Genomic DNA, 12,319 nt, shown 5'->3' on the forward strand with positions numbered 1-12,319 from the left:
GCACACCTGTGCCCTCCGCCACCCCACCTCTGCTCTTGACAGTGAGGGGCTCAGTTTAACTGGCAGCAGGATGCCTCTCTCTAGTCCTCACAGATGGACATATCCATCAACATGCCATGTAGGCATCACTTAGAGATGGCTTATGTTTTCCCAAGCATTGGCACAGTCTTAATGATTATGTAAATGTATACAAGAGCTGTTAACTTGTAAAGAAGAAAAAATGAGTCCCGCTCACTTATGCATGTGTGAGATGTATAATGACTCTCCCCTCTCTCAACAGCATGGGATGGGCATCCCCTCCATTTCTATCATGCTCCACGAACTCATCAAGTTACTCCACCATGCACGCTGCTGTGACGTCACCATCATCAGAATCGGAACGTCGGGGGGAATTGGTGAGATGGACTGTTTTCTACCATTAAACCTGAGATTCTTCATGCATCCCTGTGTTAACGCAAAGCACACCGACATATTTAGAGCCCAACAGAAATCCAGATGGGCTGCAAAGTACTGGGAGACTAGACTTGAGGATTTAACTCCTCCTCCTCCTCCTCCTCCTCCTCCTCTTCCTCTTCCTCCTCCTCTTCCTCCTCCTCCTTCTCTCGTTCTCTCTCTCTCTCATATATGTATAATTCTACTTTTGTTCATATAAAGAAGAGTAGAATTATTAGAAAGTATGGTTTTATGGTATGTTCTAGAAGTTTGTTTCTTTGCTGCTGTGATAAAAGACTGTGGCCTCAATCAACATTCAGAGGACAGGGCTTATATGGCTTACAGCTCACAGTCCATCATTGACGAAAGCCAAGACAAGAACTCCAGGCAGGAACCTGGAGGCAGAACCTGAAGCTGAGGCCATGGTGAGATGCTGCTAGGCCATTCTTATGGAAGGTGTTCCTCAGTTGAGGTTCCCTCTTCCCAGGTGACTTCAGTTTGAGTCAAGTTGACAAAAAACTTTGAGCCAGAGGAATTTATGTGACAGGAATAAGGATGTTCAGGTAAAGAAAATGACAAGGATTCACCTGTTTCATCTGCCAGGGGTCAGGCCTTATAGCAACTAAGAAAATATCACTTTTGGCTCTTCTTAGTGGCTACTGTTCTTTTCTTGATTGTGTCTTTTACTCAACTGCATAGCAAAAAGGACCACGTGGGCTTTCAGGGAAGGTCTGTGGCTACTTAAGTTCATCCAAGAGCCTCCCTGCCTCACTTCTGTCATTCCTTAAGAAGCAGATCTTGTCAGGATGTCATTTTACCATGTCAGGACATGCAAATGCAGACACACCATTCTAAATGGAAAGGTTTGGTAGACAGAGTGGCAGGACTACATGGTTACATAATAGTGAGGGAGCTTTTAAAAGACAAACCCCTTAGCATTGCTCCAGTAAGCATTTTGGAGCAAGAAGAGATCTCAAAAAGCCTCAAAGGACTAGAGAAGTGGCATGCTTCACAGATGCCTCTCACTAAGATCAAGCAAGTTAAAAAGGACCACAGCCTTTCCAGAGCCATAATCTCAGAAAAAAGTCAGCCAAGGCCCCTTGTATGTGGACAAAAAACCCATTTATGGTGCTCTTGAGAATGGAAATGGAGAAGGTAAGCAATCAGTGTTGATTAGACATCCTTTTAGACAGTGGTTTATTCAACAGCACCCCAAATAATCAGTTTTAGGGAACAGCATGCCTGGCAAAGGCATGGATACCATTATTAAGGCTGCTTGTAATTCTTGGTCTGTGGGATACACATTCTGTCCTCCTGACTGCTGCAACTGCCACTTGACATGAATGAGTCTCCAGCAAGTCACTCCAGTGACCATCCAAATCATGATCATGGTCTCGTGTTTCATGATAGCCTGGTACAGACTACAACAAGATGGTACCAACATCACGATGGAGGCCTGGAAACAGAGGCAAATTAAACCATTGTACAGATGCAAACAGCTTCATTTCAGAGTTGCATCTTCATTACTAATGCTCTAACTAAGGTTCATCTGCTTTATTTGAAGCAACACTGTATTTGAAGATGGAAAATGCAGATATTACTTATTCTTTTACTGATACAATAATTCCTTAACTGAGAAATACTTTGATAAGGGAAAGATACACCATTGAAAAGCATTTTTGTCCAAAAATGCTATAAATGCCTCTTCAATACAGCTACTTGTTAAGACAGTGTGAGGAAACACATTTTCAACTTCCTTTTCAATGTCTCAGGACATTCTAAACAATGTAGAGTCCCTTGCTTGGCTTACTTAAAATGTATCTGACCAATCAGAGCTGTATTTTCAAGGCTACTGTGATGTTCAGCTTCAACTGTCAACTCGACACAACCCAGCATCCCCTGGGAAGAGTCTCAGAGAGGGATTGCCTCCCTTGGGTTGGCCTGGGGGGTGTATCTGTTTGGAGAATGTCTTGATCAGCTTCATCGGTGGGTTGTGACCTTAGGTAGGTGTCCTGAATTGTGTAAGTGTAGGGGAATGGGATTGAGCACAGCAAGCAGGTCCATGTGCACTCAATTTCCCCCTGCTTCGGACTGGGCATGATACTGGCTGCTGCTTCTTCCTGCCTTAACTTCCTCACAATGGTGGATTCTAACCTGCAGTTGTAAACCTCATAAACCTGGTCTCTCTGCTTTTGTCAGGGTATCTTTATTATTCTCTAGATAGAAATTTAAAGTGTTCTGTAATTAAATCTAGTTTGTCATATTGGAACTTACTGAACTAGCGTGGGTCTGTACTCCATATCCAGGGTGGTTAAAACATTTCCTGTAAAGTGCCAGATAATAAAAGTACCAGGCTTTGCAAACTGTGTACTTCCTGTTGCGACTTCTTAATGCCACATCTTAATACCTCAGATACAGCAAGGATGGTATATAAATGAATGTGGGATCACGATGCAACAAAGCTTCCTTTACTAAGACAGGTGGCATGTGGCCTGTGGACCAGAGTTTGCAGGCCTGTGTTGTGTGCCATCTTTACAGAAGCGTATCCTCACTGACCAGATTCCTACTGAATACTCATGCGGGGAAAGAGAGGTTCAGCACCAGACCTGGGGAGAGAGCGATGAACCAACACTGTTCTTGACTAGATACAGCTGGTATTCCATTAGAGAATGAGACAAACAAATGATGAGTGTTCAGAGACTGCTCAAGGTACCATCTAGACACACCTTCTTCCTCAGGTTGTCAGTAGAAATCAGGGTAAATCAAAAGCTGGGTCCTGGAAGGTCCCAGAAAACTGTATTTGTTTTGTCTGTATTTGTTCCCTTTTACTTATTTATGCTTATTTCATTGATTCTCCCTCCGTGGCTCAGACTTTCGGAAGGGAGTGACCCCAGAGGACAGCCGAGGAACACGGGCGTCAGTGTAATGAAAGAGAGTTGGGAGAACAAGAATGTACCCAGGCAGGGAGAGTGGGCAGCAAATGGCATCTCAGCGGGTCCAGGCCCCTTGAGCAAGCCAGATTCTCACCAATGGAAGGTCAGCCAAGAGACCTAATTTGCATAGAGTCAGGAGAAAAAGGAGGGTCTGTGATGAGAATCTGAAGGAAGAGAGGAGAGAGCGGCCAAGAAATGATAGTAATGGAGGAGTCTGCAGGAAGATTAAATATCAAGAAGTCACATCACTTTATGAAAGCTACTTGCTGGCAGGCTCATTGACTTTATTCCTGGCCTAATTTATTCAAATTTGAGCCCAAAGCCTGGCAGTAATTTGCATGTCCAAGAGTCATGTTTGTCTTGAAATCTAAACCCCACCACACTGTAAATGCGAATCTGGACAGACAGCCAATGAAAATGCCTATCCTAATGGTTATTTGATTGCACTCAGAAAAAAAAAATGTTTTGAAAGATGAAAGCAGGGGAGTCATTAACAAGCAGCATTAATTACTGTTGACAGAACAGGTTACATCCTACATGTCACAGAAGTCAACTCTGAGCAATCTTCTGGGGTCCCTTTATTCCCCGTTGCAGGGATTGCCCCGGGGTCTGTTGTAATAACAGACACGGCTGTAGATCCTTTCTTCAAGCCTCGGTTTGAGCAGATCATCTTGGACAACGTGGTGACCCGAAGCACTGAACTTGACAAGGAGCTGGCTGCTGATTTGCTCAACTGTAGCAGAGAGATCCCCAACTTCCCGACCCTCATTGGACACACGATGTGTACCAACGATTTCTATGAAGGTGAGAATCCTTTCCACACCATGAAGGCAGCAGAAAAACACCAGCAGCTTGTTACACAAACCCACAATTTATATTAAAACTGCAGGCTAGCAAATTAATAGTGTGGATCTTCAAGGGGGAAGCAAATAGCCATGTTGCTTCCTAAAGTGTAGCAACACGAGGGCTTTGTAAGCAGCTGAGAAACATGCAGATGAGTTTATATCAAGATGGGTTTAACCCTCTATCAGTTGGGATTCTAAAATGCAACTTAGTGATATTGACAGCATCTTCTCTCCGCTTGTGACTTTTACTTAAATTGTTGACTCTAAGACAGAAGAGTATGCCAGCTCTATGCTTCTGTCCTTCACCTGAACCTCAGGCAAGGAATAAGAGCAGGAAATGGGGAGAAAGGTTCGATTAAACAGATCCTGTGGGGAGGTGGCGCTCTCAGAGCGGAGCCTGTATCCCACAGCCAAGAGTAAAGGGTCTCCACACCTAGTTTAGAGTTAAGTCGAAGGCCATTGCCAAATAGCAACTCTTGTTCCAAGGGATGAGGGGCAAGGCAAAAGAGAAGCAAGACACCACAACCTCCAAGGACAGACTGCTCATTACGGAAGAATCTACATTGCCCTGGTTATCACAGTACACGCTGGGCTTTCAGCAAACCTTGCGCTGTAGTTTTGTTCATAGAATAATCATAGTTAATCTTAAGATTACACTAGCAATTTCTTTTACTTTTCTCTAGGTCACAGTTTATATATTTAAGAATCTAAAAGCCATGCATGGGGATAGGTGTTATTCTGTCTGCATTTGCTCAGGTCAGTAAAAGTGTTTGAAGTGTTTATACACCAGACAGGGTGGCACATGGACAGATTGAGACTGTTCTAGGACACTGATTCTCAGGCCCTTCATTTAGAGGGTCACTCACCCACATGTTCAAGTCACAGATCATAAGCAGAAGCCAGGCGGGGTCGGTGCTTCCATTGGCCCGTGAGGTACTGTTTCAAATGCGAATTATTTTGCCAACGTTTGTAATTTCTGGAGCTTCTCGTATGAAAATTCAGCTGTCTTGCTTCTTGACATGACATAAAGTAGCATTAAGAAGTACAAAATATTATCTATGTGACATCCCTGGACAGCCCTGGCCAACATCTGGGGCTACTTACAGTAGGCGAAGTGAGGCAACTCCGATTGGTCTAGGCAGACCCTCCCATTGGCATTACCCCTGGCTTCTGGGCCATGTGGGTTTGACTCAACCTAAATAACACTGTTAGGAGTGTTGGCAGGCAGCACCAAAGAGGACAGAAGGGACAGGGAAGAGCTGCCTGACAGGAGAGAAGCCACAGAGAACAGGAGCTAAGGAGATAAAAGGATTCAGGCAGGACTGTCGAGTGATCGATGGCAACTGGCTTCCATCCGGGTACTGCTGGGTGGGAACAGCTGGGATGCACACACAGTGGCAGGGGTGGGGGGAGGTAGGTAACATCCAACTCTTCTCCACCTCCTTCTGTCCCCACTGGTCAACCGGTAAAATCTGAAGTTAAGTAAACCAGAAATAATAGGAACAATCTGGAAGGGAAAACTCAATGAAGGGTTATCATGAAGCCTGAGAGGTGTGCCAGGGACAAAGGACACACCAATTGCCTGTGACTGGCCCTGGTGGGGCTATGGAGAGTGGCAGGGTCCAAATCATTTCCCTGAGGAGTGTCGCTGAGGTATGAAGCCCCCACCATCACCACCCCGTGTCTCCACCTGGCCTGTTTCCCGTTACTGGGGAAGTGAGTTTCTCCTCAGAGGACAACTTCCTCTGTGACCTCCCTCACCCTATTCCTGATGTCCCCACTGTCCTTCAGAACTGGGGCAATCCTTCCTGTACAGACATTCCACCCTTTCTGTGAGATTTGAGCCAGGTGCAGCCACGCTCTACAGTCCTTTGGAAGAAAGATTCAGCAGCCAGGTTAACTCCCCAGAGGACCACCACTCAAGAGGTGGAGACAGATGCAGAGCACTGCCCCCTTGGACAGTCTCCTGATGATGCCCCTGCCGCTGAGGTGAGACATCAGCCACTAAGTCACTCCGTCCTTTTTCAGGCCAGGGCCGCCTAGATGGAGCGTTATGTTCCTTTTCGCAAGAAAAAAAGCTAGACTACTTGAGGAGAGCACACAAAGCTGGCGTCAGGAACATCGAGATGGAGTCGACGGTGTTCGCAGCCATGTGTGAACTGTGTGGTCTGAGAGGTAAGCTTCTTGTGAATGCCAAGGACCCCTCTCCTCTTTCACAAAGGCGTCTTATGTTCATTCTTCAGGAGAAGGAAAGGGGGCCCAGATATATTTTATTTTGTGTTGAATGCATGCCTTAAAATTATTCATGATATACATTATCTCATAGTTCATTGTGAGCAGGTAGGACATTGCTCCCATCATGAGGAAACAAAGCTCAAGAATCAGAATTTTGAGGGCATGTGCTGGGTGATGATGTAGCTAAGGACTCAACTGCAAGTTCATTGTTCTCTATCTTGGTAGTGGCTGCTATTTTCTATCATAAGTGAATTTGTTAGGACAGGATGCAAATGAGAGGTGCCTAAAATAGTCAATCAGTCATAATTTTAACTAGCATGGTCAGGAAAAGGTAGGAGGAGAAGGTACCATTTGGGAAAGGCCACACAGGAACCTGGGAAGCTCGCTCGGAAAGTGTAAATGGAAAGCTAAATATAGCAGGAGCACGCAGGTGTGCTGCAGAACAGGTGGAGGCAAGCGCCGGGAGGGATGATGGGAGGTGGGAGATGTGGGGGAGACGGCCAGGTTGTGTGATCACTGCTGAAACTTTGACTTTCTGTCTGGAAATGGGGAGGCGCCGGGGAACTCTGAGTAGAGAAGTTTGGATAGACTTTCTCTGGATTCCGAGTTGGGTAGAAGCTAGTGGGGCCAGAGCGGAAGCGAGATGAGGAGTAAAAAGGCTGGAGCAGCTTCCAGCAAAGCTTCAAGGCCAAGGTGATAGTGCAGGGCAGTGAGATGCAGTCAGGCTCTGCCCGGGTTCAAAAGAGAAACCCAGCAAGAGCGGCTGACAGTTCAGTGTGGGTTTCAGGAGACAGGCCAACCCTAGGGATAATTAAAAGAGTGAGCTTGTCTCAACAGGGACAGAACATGTTTAGGTGAGGATTTGGTGGCATCGTTTGGACTGGAGAGGTAAACTTCTATGTTGATGGTGTAAAGATGGCATTTGAAGCGAATACAGTTGATGAGATGCAAGAAGCATAAACACAGCCAGGATGAGACCTAAGTTAAAAGTTAGGAACATGAGGAAGACTCCAAAGAGGATCAGTGATGTCACAGAATATAGTCTCTGCTGTCCAGAGGTTAAAAACTTCACACACAAAAAAAAAAACCCCTGAATTCTAACATTTGTTCTTATAGTCAATACATTTTCATATTCACGTTATAAACACTGTACATGTGGTGACATTTCTGACAATGGACTTTGGAAGAAAAGAGATTCTATAAGGAGATTAATTAAGAAATTAAGTTTCTCCCTAACCACTCTTACCTCAGAATACATGTACATGACAATCCCGGTACTACATGGGTAAAAAACCACAGATTCTTCCTTGTGCTTTTTCATTGTTCCACTTTCATGTGAATTACAGGTGGGGCTACACGTTTACCAGGCATTAGTCAGGTTCACACAGCAAGGGCTTTAACCACTGAGCCATCTTCCCAGACGCCAGCCCACCCGATTTACGCTCATCGAGAAAGCTCATTTTCAGAGAAACCATTGCCCCTGCTTTCCCCTAAACAAATTAGCAAGAGCAGGGCAGTTTGACCTCACTTGAGCAGCAATGCAGAAGATTTTTACTCCTAGAGAGGCCTTCTGGGGTTTCTTTATTATGGAAACAAGTAACCACTTAACTCATATCTCTGCAAATATGTAAATGAGCAGATTTTGGTAACCAATATAGTCCAACGTAAAATGCTAAGCCAACAGGCTGCCAGGTGGAAGTGTGGTGAAGACCCTGAGTTCTTTTTGCAAAAGCTGTCTACTGGCCCCCAGGGAACACTGTCGTCTTGTGAATCCTGGGCATCTGTCTTTGTCTGTTGAGACTCCTGCAGAGACCTGAGGGAAGCTCTCCTCTCGAGAGCCTTTTTGTCCTCGCTGCCGATTTCATGAGCTTGCTCTCCCTCCACTCGCAGATAGCCCTCCTTCATAACCTGCCTCCCTCTCTCTTTCTGCATCGTTGTTATCTCTGCTGCTGCTGAAGTTTCTGGCTTCTAGTGTCAGCGTCCCTGCAGGTCTCCCTCTTCCTAGACACTGCTGCAGCCTCCCTTTCATCATGCAGACCTCTTTTGGCTGTCAACATGCTTCATCCGCAGCTCTGCAGCTCTTCAATTCTGTAGTTCATCCAGGGATTACTGTCCAAATTTCTTCACGGTCGTGGGGGCTGCTCATCTCCCCAAGACATCACTGTTTGAAAAAGTGGATTTCTGGTATGTTGGCTGTGGAAGATCAACTATCAAGGGCCGGACGAAAGGCCCATGTACAGATTGCTATCATGTCACCACGTTTCATGGCCACTTCATAATGTTTCCTCCATCACCCCTTCCCAGGGGTGAAGCTTCGATACTGTCACGCAGCGCTTCTTTACTTTAGTGCATTTACCAACCCACTCTGTGAGCCAGGAAAGCTTTGGGGGAAGGGCTGCGGGTGCATTCACAGGCTGCTGCTCTAGCAGAAAACCAGGAAGGACATGAATGGCAAGTAGCATGGAGAAGTCTCACCTGACCCCAGAGCCCAGAACCCATGGGCTTCTGGCTCTCAAGACATTGACTCTGCTCCACAGTTACTACCAGCCCAGCCCACCCTAGTCCCGTGGTTGCCTTCTCTGTCTTTTTACATGGCCCTTTCTGTCTTTATATTCACAAGCCAACTGAACAACCAACGGGAATTCACAACCATGTGAGAACAGATACAGAGTTTCTTCCTTGGGGTAATACCATGCATTAACATGGCTCTTAATTTAGGAGCCACAGTTCTAACTCAGAGGATTCAGTGGCAGAGTTGGAACCCCAGCAGAAACGGATGATTTCTGCATCTGCCTGGCCCAGGGAGGGCTTGTGTCCCTCCCTGTAACTCACCACTTATCTTCACAATGAATGTGAGACTTGGCCTCCCAGGGGACCATTGTATGTGTACCCAAGCCCAATGACTCATATTTAGATCATTTCTTTCACTTCTCTGTTGCATATTCAACACTATTAGCTGTATTTCTGGCTTGCTTATATATTAACTTATGCATTGCTTTAGATTAATACATGCTCTAATTTGCTTTCTGTTGCTGTGATACACATTCTAATGAAAAGCAACTTGGGGAGGAAAAGGTTTATTTGGTTTACACTTCCACATCACAGTCCATCACGGAGGGAAGTCAAGCCCTGTGATGCTCACTGGCTGGCTCTCCATGGCTTGCTCAGCCTGCTTTCTTATCCAACCCAGGACCACCTGCTTATGGATGGTACTGCCCCCAGTGAGCTGGATCCTCCCACATCAATAATTAATCAAGAAAATGCCACACAGGCCTACCATAGGCCAATGTGATGGAGACGATTCCTCGACAGAGGGTCCCTCTTCCCAGCTGACTCTAGTTTGTTTCAAGTGACAAAAACAAATCAGTACCGTGCATAAAGGTGACATTCATTCTCTCTGCTGTGATGCAGCACCAGAAGAACGAGGACTTTGTCATTGCTCTGTTGCCCAACACCTAGAATAATGTCTGCCGCATGGGAACTCAATAAATATCTGCTGAGTGAGTGAATATAAAGAATGACAATGAGACTCTACTTGACCTTGGAAAATGGCCATGGAAAGCCAGACCCTCCATTCACGAGTCACATCAGCAGTGCAGAGCTGTTTGAAGGATGGGAGCCAAGAGTTCCCTTTGCTGTTAGATTTATGTAAACCTGCAGTCCCGGAATCTGCTGTTATTTGTAGGTGGCCTGGAATAGGGCCACCCAAACCCATCTGTCACTGCTGCTCTTTTGTTCATTGTCCCAGACAAGTGGAACAGGGATCCAGTGCCACCTTAACAAAGATTCAAGTAAGGAGACAGTGGACTTCAAATCACCCAGTATCAGAAAGCTGTGCCTTCAGAATAATGCAAAAGCGGACAACAGAAAATCAACAGGATGCTGAGTCGATGCATCCGGGGCATATCTGTCCCTCTCTTAAAGGGAAATTTATGTCACCCTCTTGGGTTGTGAACTTGTGATAAATATATTCAGCCATCCTCCAGTTTTTTAAAGACAGAACTGCGTTTTGACACAAGATTGCACAGCAATATATAAAATCTAATATTTGCCTAAGATTAGGCTCTGCTCAAGTTCTTCTCAATGCCTTTAGTTGTCTGCAAATCACAGTGGCTTTTCTTTAGAGTAAAGGAATAATTCCATGTTATTTCTTTTGACAGCTACTTGTAACTTAGGGAGGTCTTCATTCTTTAGAGAATTGCTTTGAAACTGTTCGATAAAAGGAAACAGAAACTAATCTTCAGTTTTTTAAATTCTTTGGTGGGTGTTCCCAGCAATGAAGAATCTTGGTGTCTGGGACCTGCATGGTGACCATTGATAAAGCCCAAAAGATGTTACCACAAAATTAATGGTTATTTTGGGTTTGTAGCTGTAGTATTTCTTAATCCCCAAACAGAAGTAAATCAGGTTTTTGAAAAATTGTTCCACAAGGGTATTTGGTAACCGCTTGCAGCTCTCCATACCTTCACAAGAGAAACAGTAGCTCGGGGTTTGTTAACTGTCCCGCCTTCTCTGGAATTTCACCTCAGCTCTGTGTGACGCAGGCCATTTGCTCCAGGAACACTGCTGCTTCTGGCAGCAGCCTTTCCATAAAAACACAAGGCTGGGGTCTCTGGACCAGAGAACCCACATGCGCACCATTCAAAATCCGAGACCAGTTTTGTGCTGCAGACACTGTGAACAACAGATCATTGTCATACTTCAGCTAGCAGACCATAAGGACTGGGTGGTCCCAAGAGTAAGTGCAGGAATCAAACGAGAACTCACTCGGGCACTGAGTAGTAGGGCATAGCCAAGATTTTGCCACGACAATTCAACTTTCACATCCGAAAAGTCTGGTGTAAATAAGTAGGTAATTCATCACTTTGTTTGCCGGGGTGATGGTGAGGTGATGTCATAGGGCTCAGGCTGGTCTTGACTGCTTGCCTCAGCCTCCAGAATTCTGTAGTTTCAGATGAGTGTCACCACACCACACCTTGCAGTACTTTTCTCCTTGAATAATAACTGCAAGTTTCAATATGTGTATGGCCCGTACAGCGAGCAAATTGGGCTAATTAGCATATCCATCATCTCAGAGATGAAACATTTTAAATGATAACATTTAGCTGGGTTTTTTTTTTTTTTGGCTTGTAAATTTGACAAAGACAAGATTAAGAAAAAATAACTTACTCTGAAATACTTGGACATATTTTGAACTAAAGTCAGTATACTTTTTTTTTTAAAGATTTATTTATTTATTATATATACAGCATGTATGACTGCAGGCCAGAAGAGGGCACCAGATCTCATTACAGATGGTTGTGAGCCACCATGTGGTTGCTGGGAATTGAACTCAGGACCTCTGGAAGAGCAGTCAGTGCTCTTAACCTCTGAGCCATTTCTCCAGCCCCAAGCCAGTATACTTTTGATGGACTGACTTTAATTCTAATCCTAACGTCTCAACATTGCCAACATACCCTCTCTGTTGTGACCCCAGGACCAGGGACCAGGACTAGCATCAGATTCCATTGCCTATCTTCCCAAGTCATCTTTGTTTCATGGTCCAGCATCCAGCAGATCAAGGCCCCAGCATCCCTGCTAGGCCTCTTCAGGGATGACAACATGGTCTTCCTGCTGATAAGATGATGTGAGGCCCACAGTAGAAACCAGGAGGCCTGGGAGGCCCCAAAAGACATCCTTTTCTGAGAGGATGAAGCCAGCTCTAGAGAGAATAGCTGAGCAGCCTATGGAGACACAGCTAAGCAAGAACAAGGAAGGAATTGATCTGACGTCACTGCCTCCTGGCTCTTGCTTTCTTCATACAGTGTCACGAACTGCAGTTACTACTGAAAAATAATGTGTGCACACCGGTATTGGAGAAAATACTAGTGATCG

The 12,319-nt window shown here is 45.3% G+C and overlaps 1 protein-coding gene across 2 annotated transcripts in view; it reads left to right on the plus strand.

Annotated features, from left to right (window-relative positions):
• The window catches only part of Upp2 (uridine phosphorylase 2), a 35,755-nt gene that overhangs the window by 17,869 nt on the left and 5,567 nt on the right, over positions 1–12,319 (plus strand). For both annotated transcript variants that reach the window (XM_028873234.2, XM_037204796.1), the window contains 3 exons: positions 281–395; positions 3,960–4,169; positions 6,239–6,385. In XM_028873234.2, coding sequence (XP_028729067.1) covers positions 281–395; positions 3,960–4,169; positions 6,239–6,385 — 472 coding nt within the window. The remainder of the gene's footprint in view (positions 1–280; positions 396–3,959; positions 4,170–6,238; positions 6,386–12,319) is intronic.

Source organism: Peromyscus leucopus, chromosome 4 (genome assembly GCF_004664715.2).
Source record: "Peromyscus leucopus breed LL Stock chromosome 4, UCI_PerLeu_2.1, whole genome shotgun sequence".
In the NCBI taxonomy this organism is placed as follows: Eukaryota; Metazoa; Chordata; class Mammalia; order Rodentia; family Cricetidae; genus Peromyscus; species Peromyscus leucopus.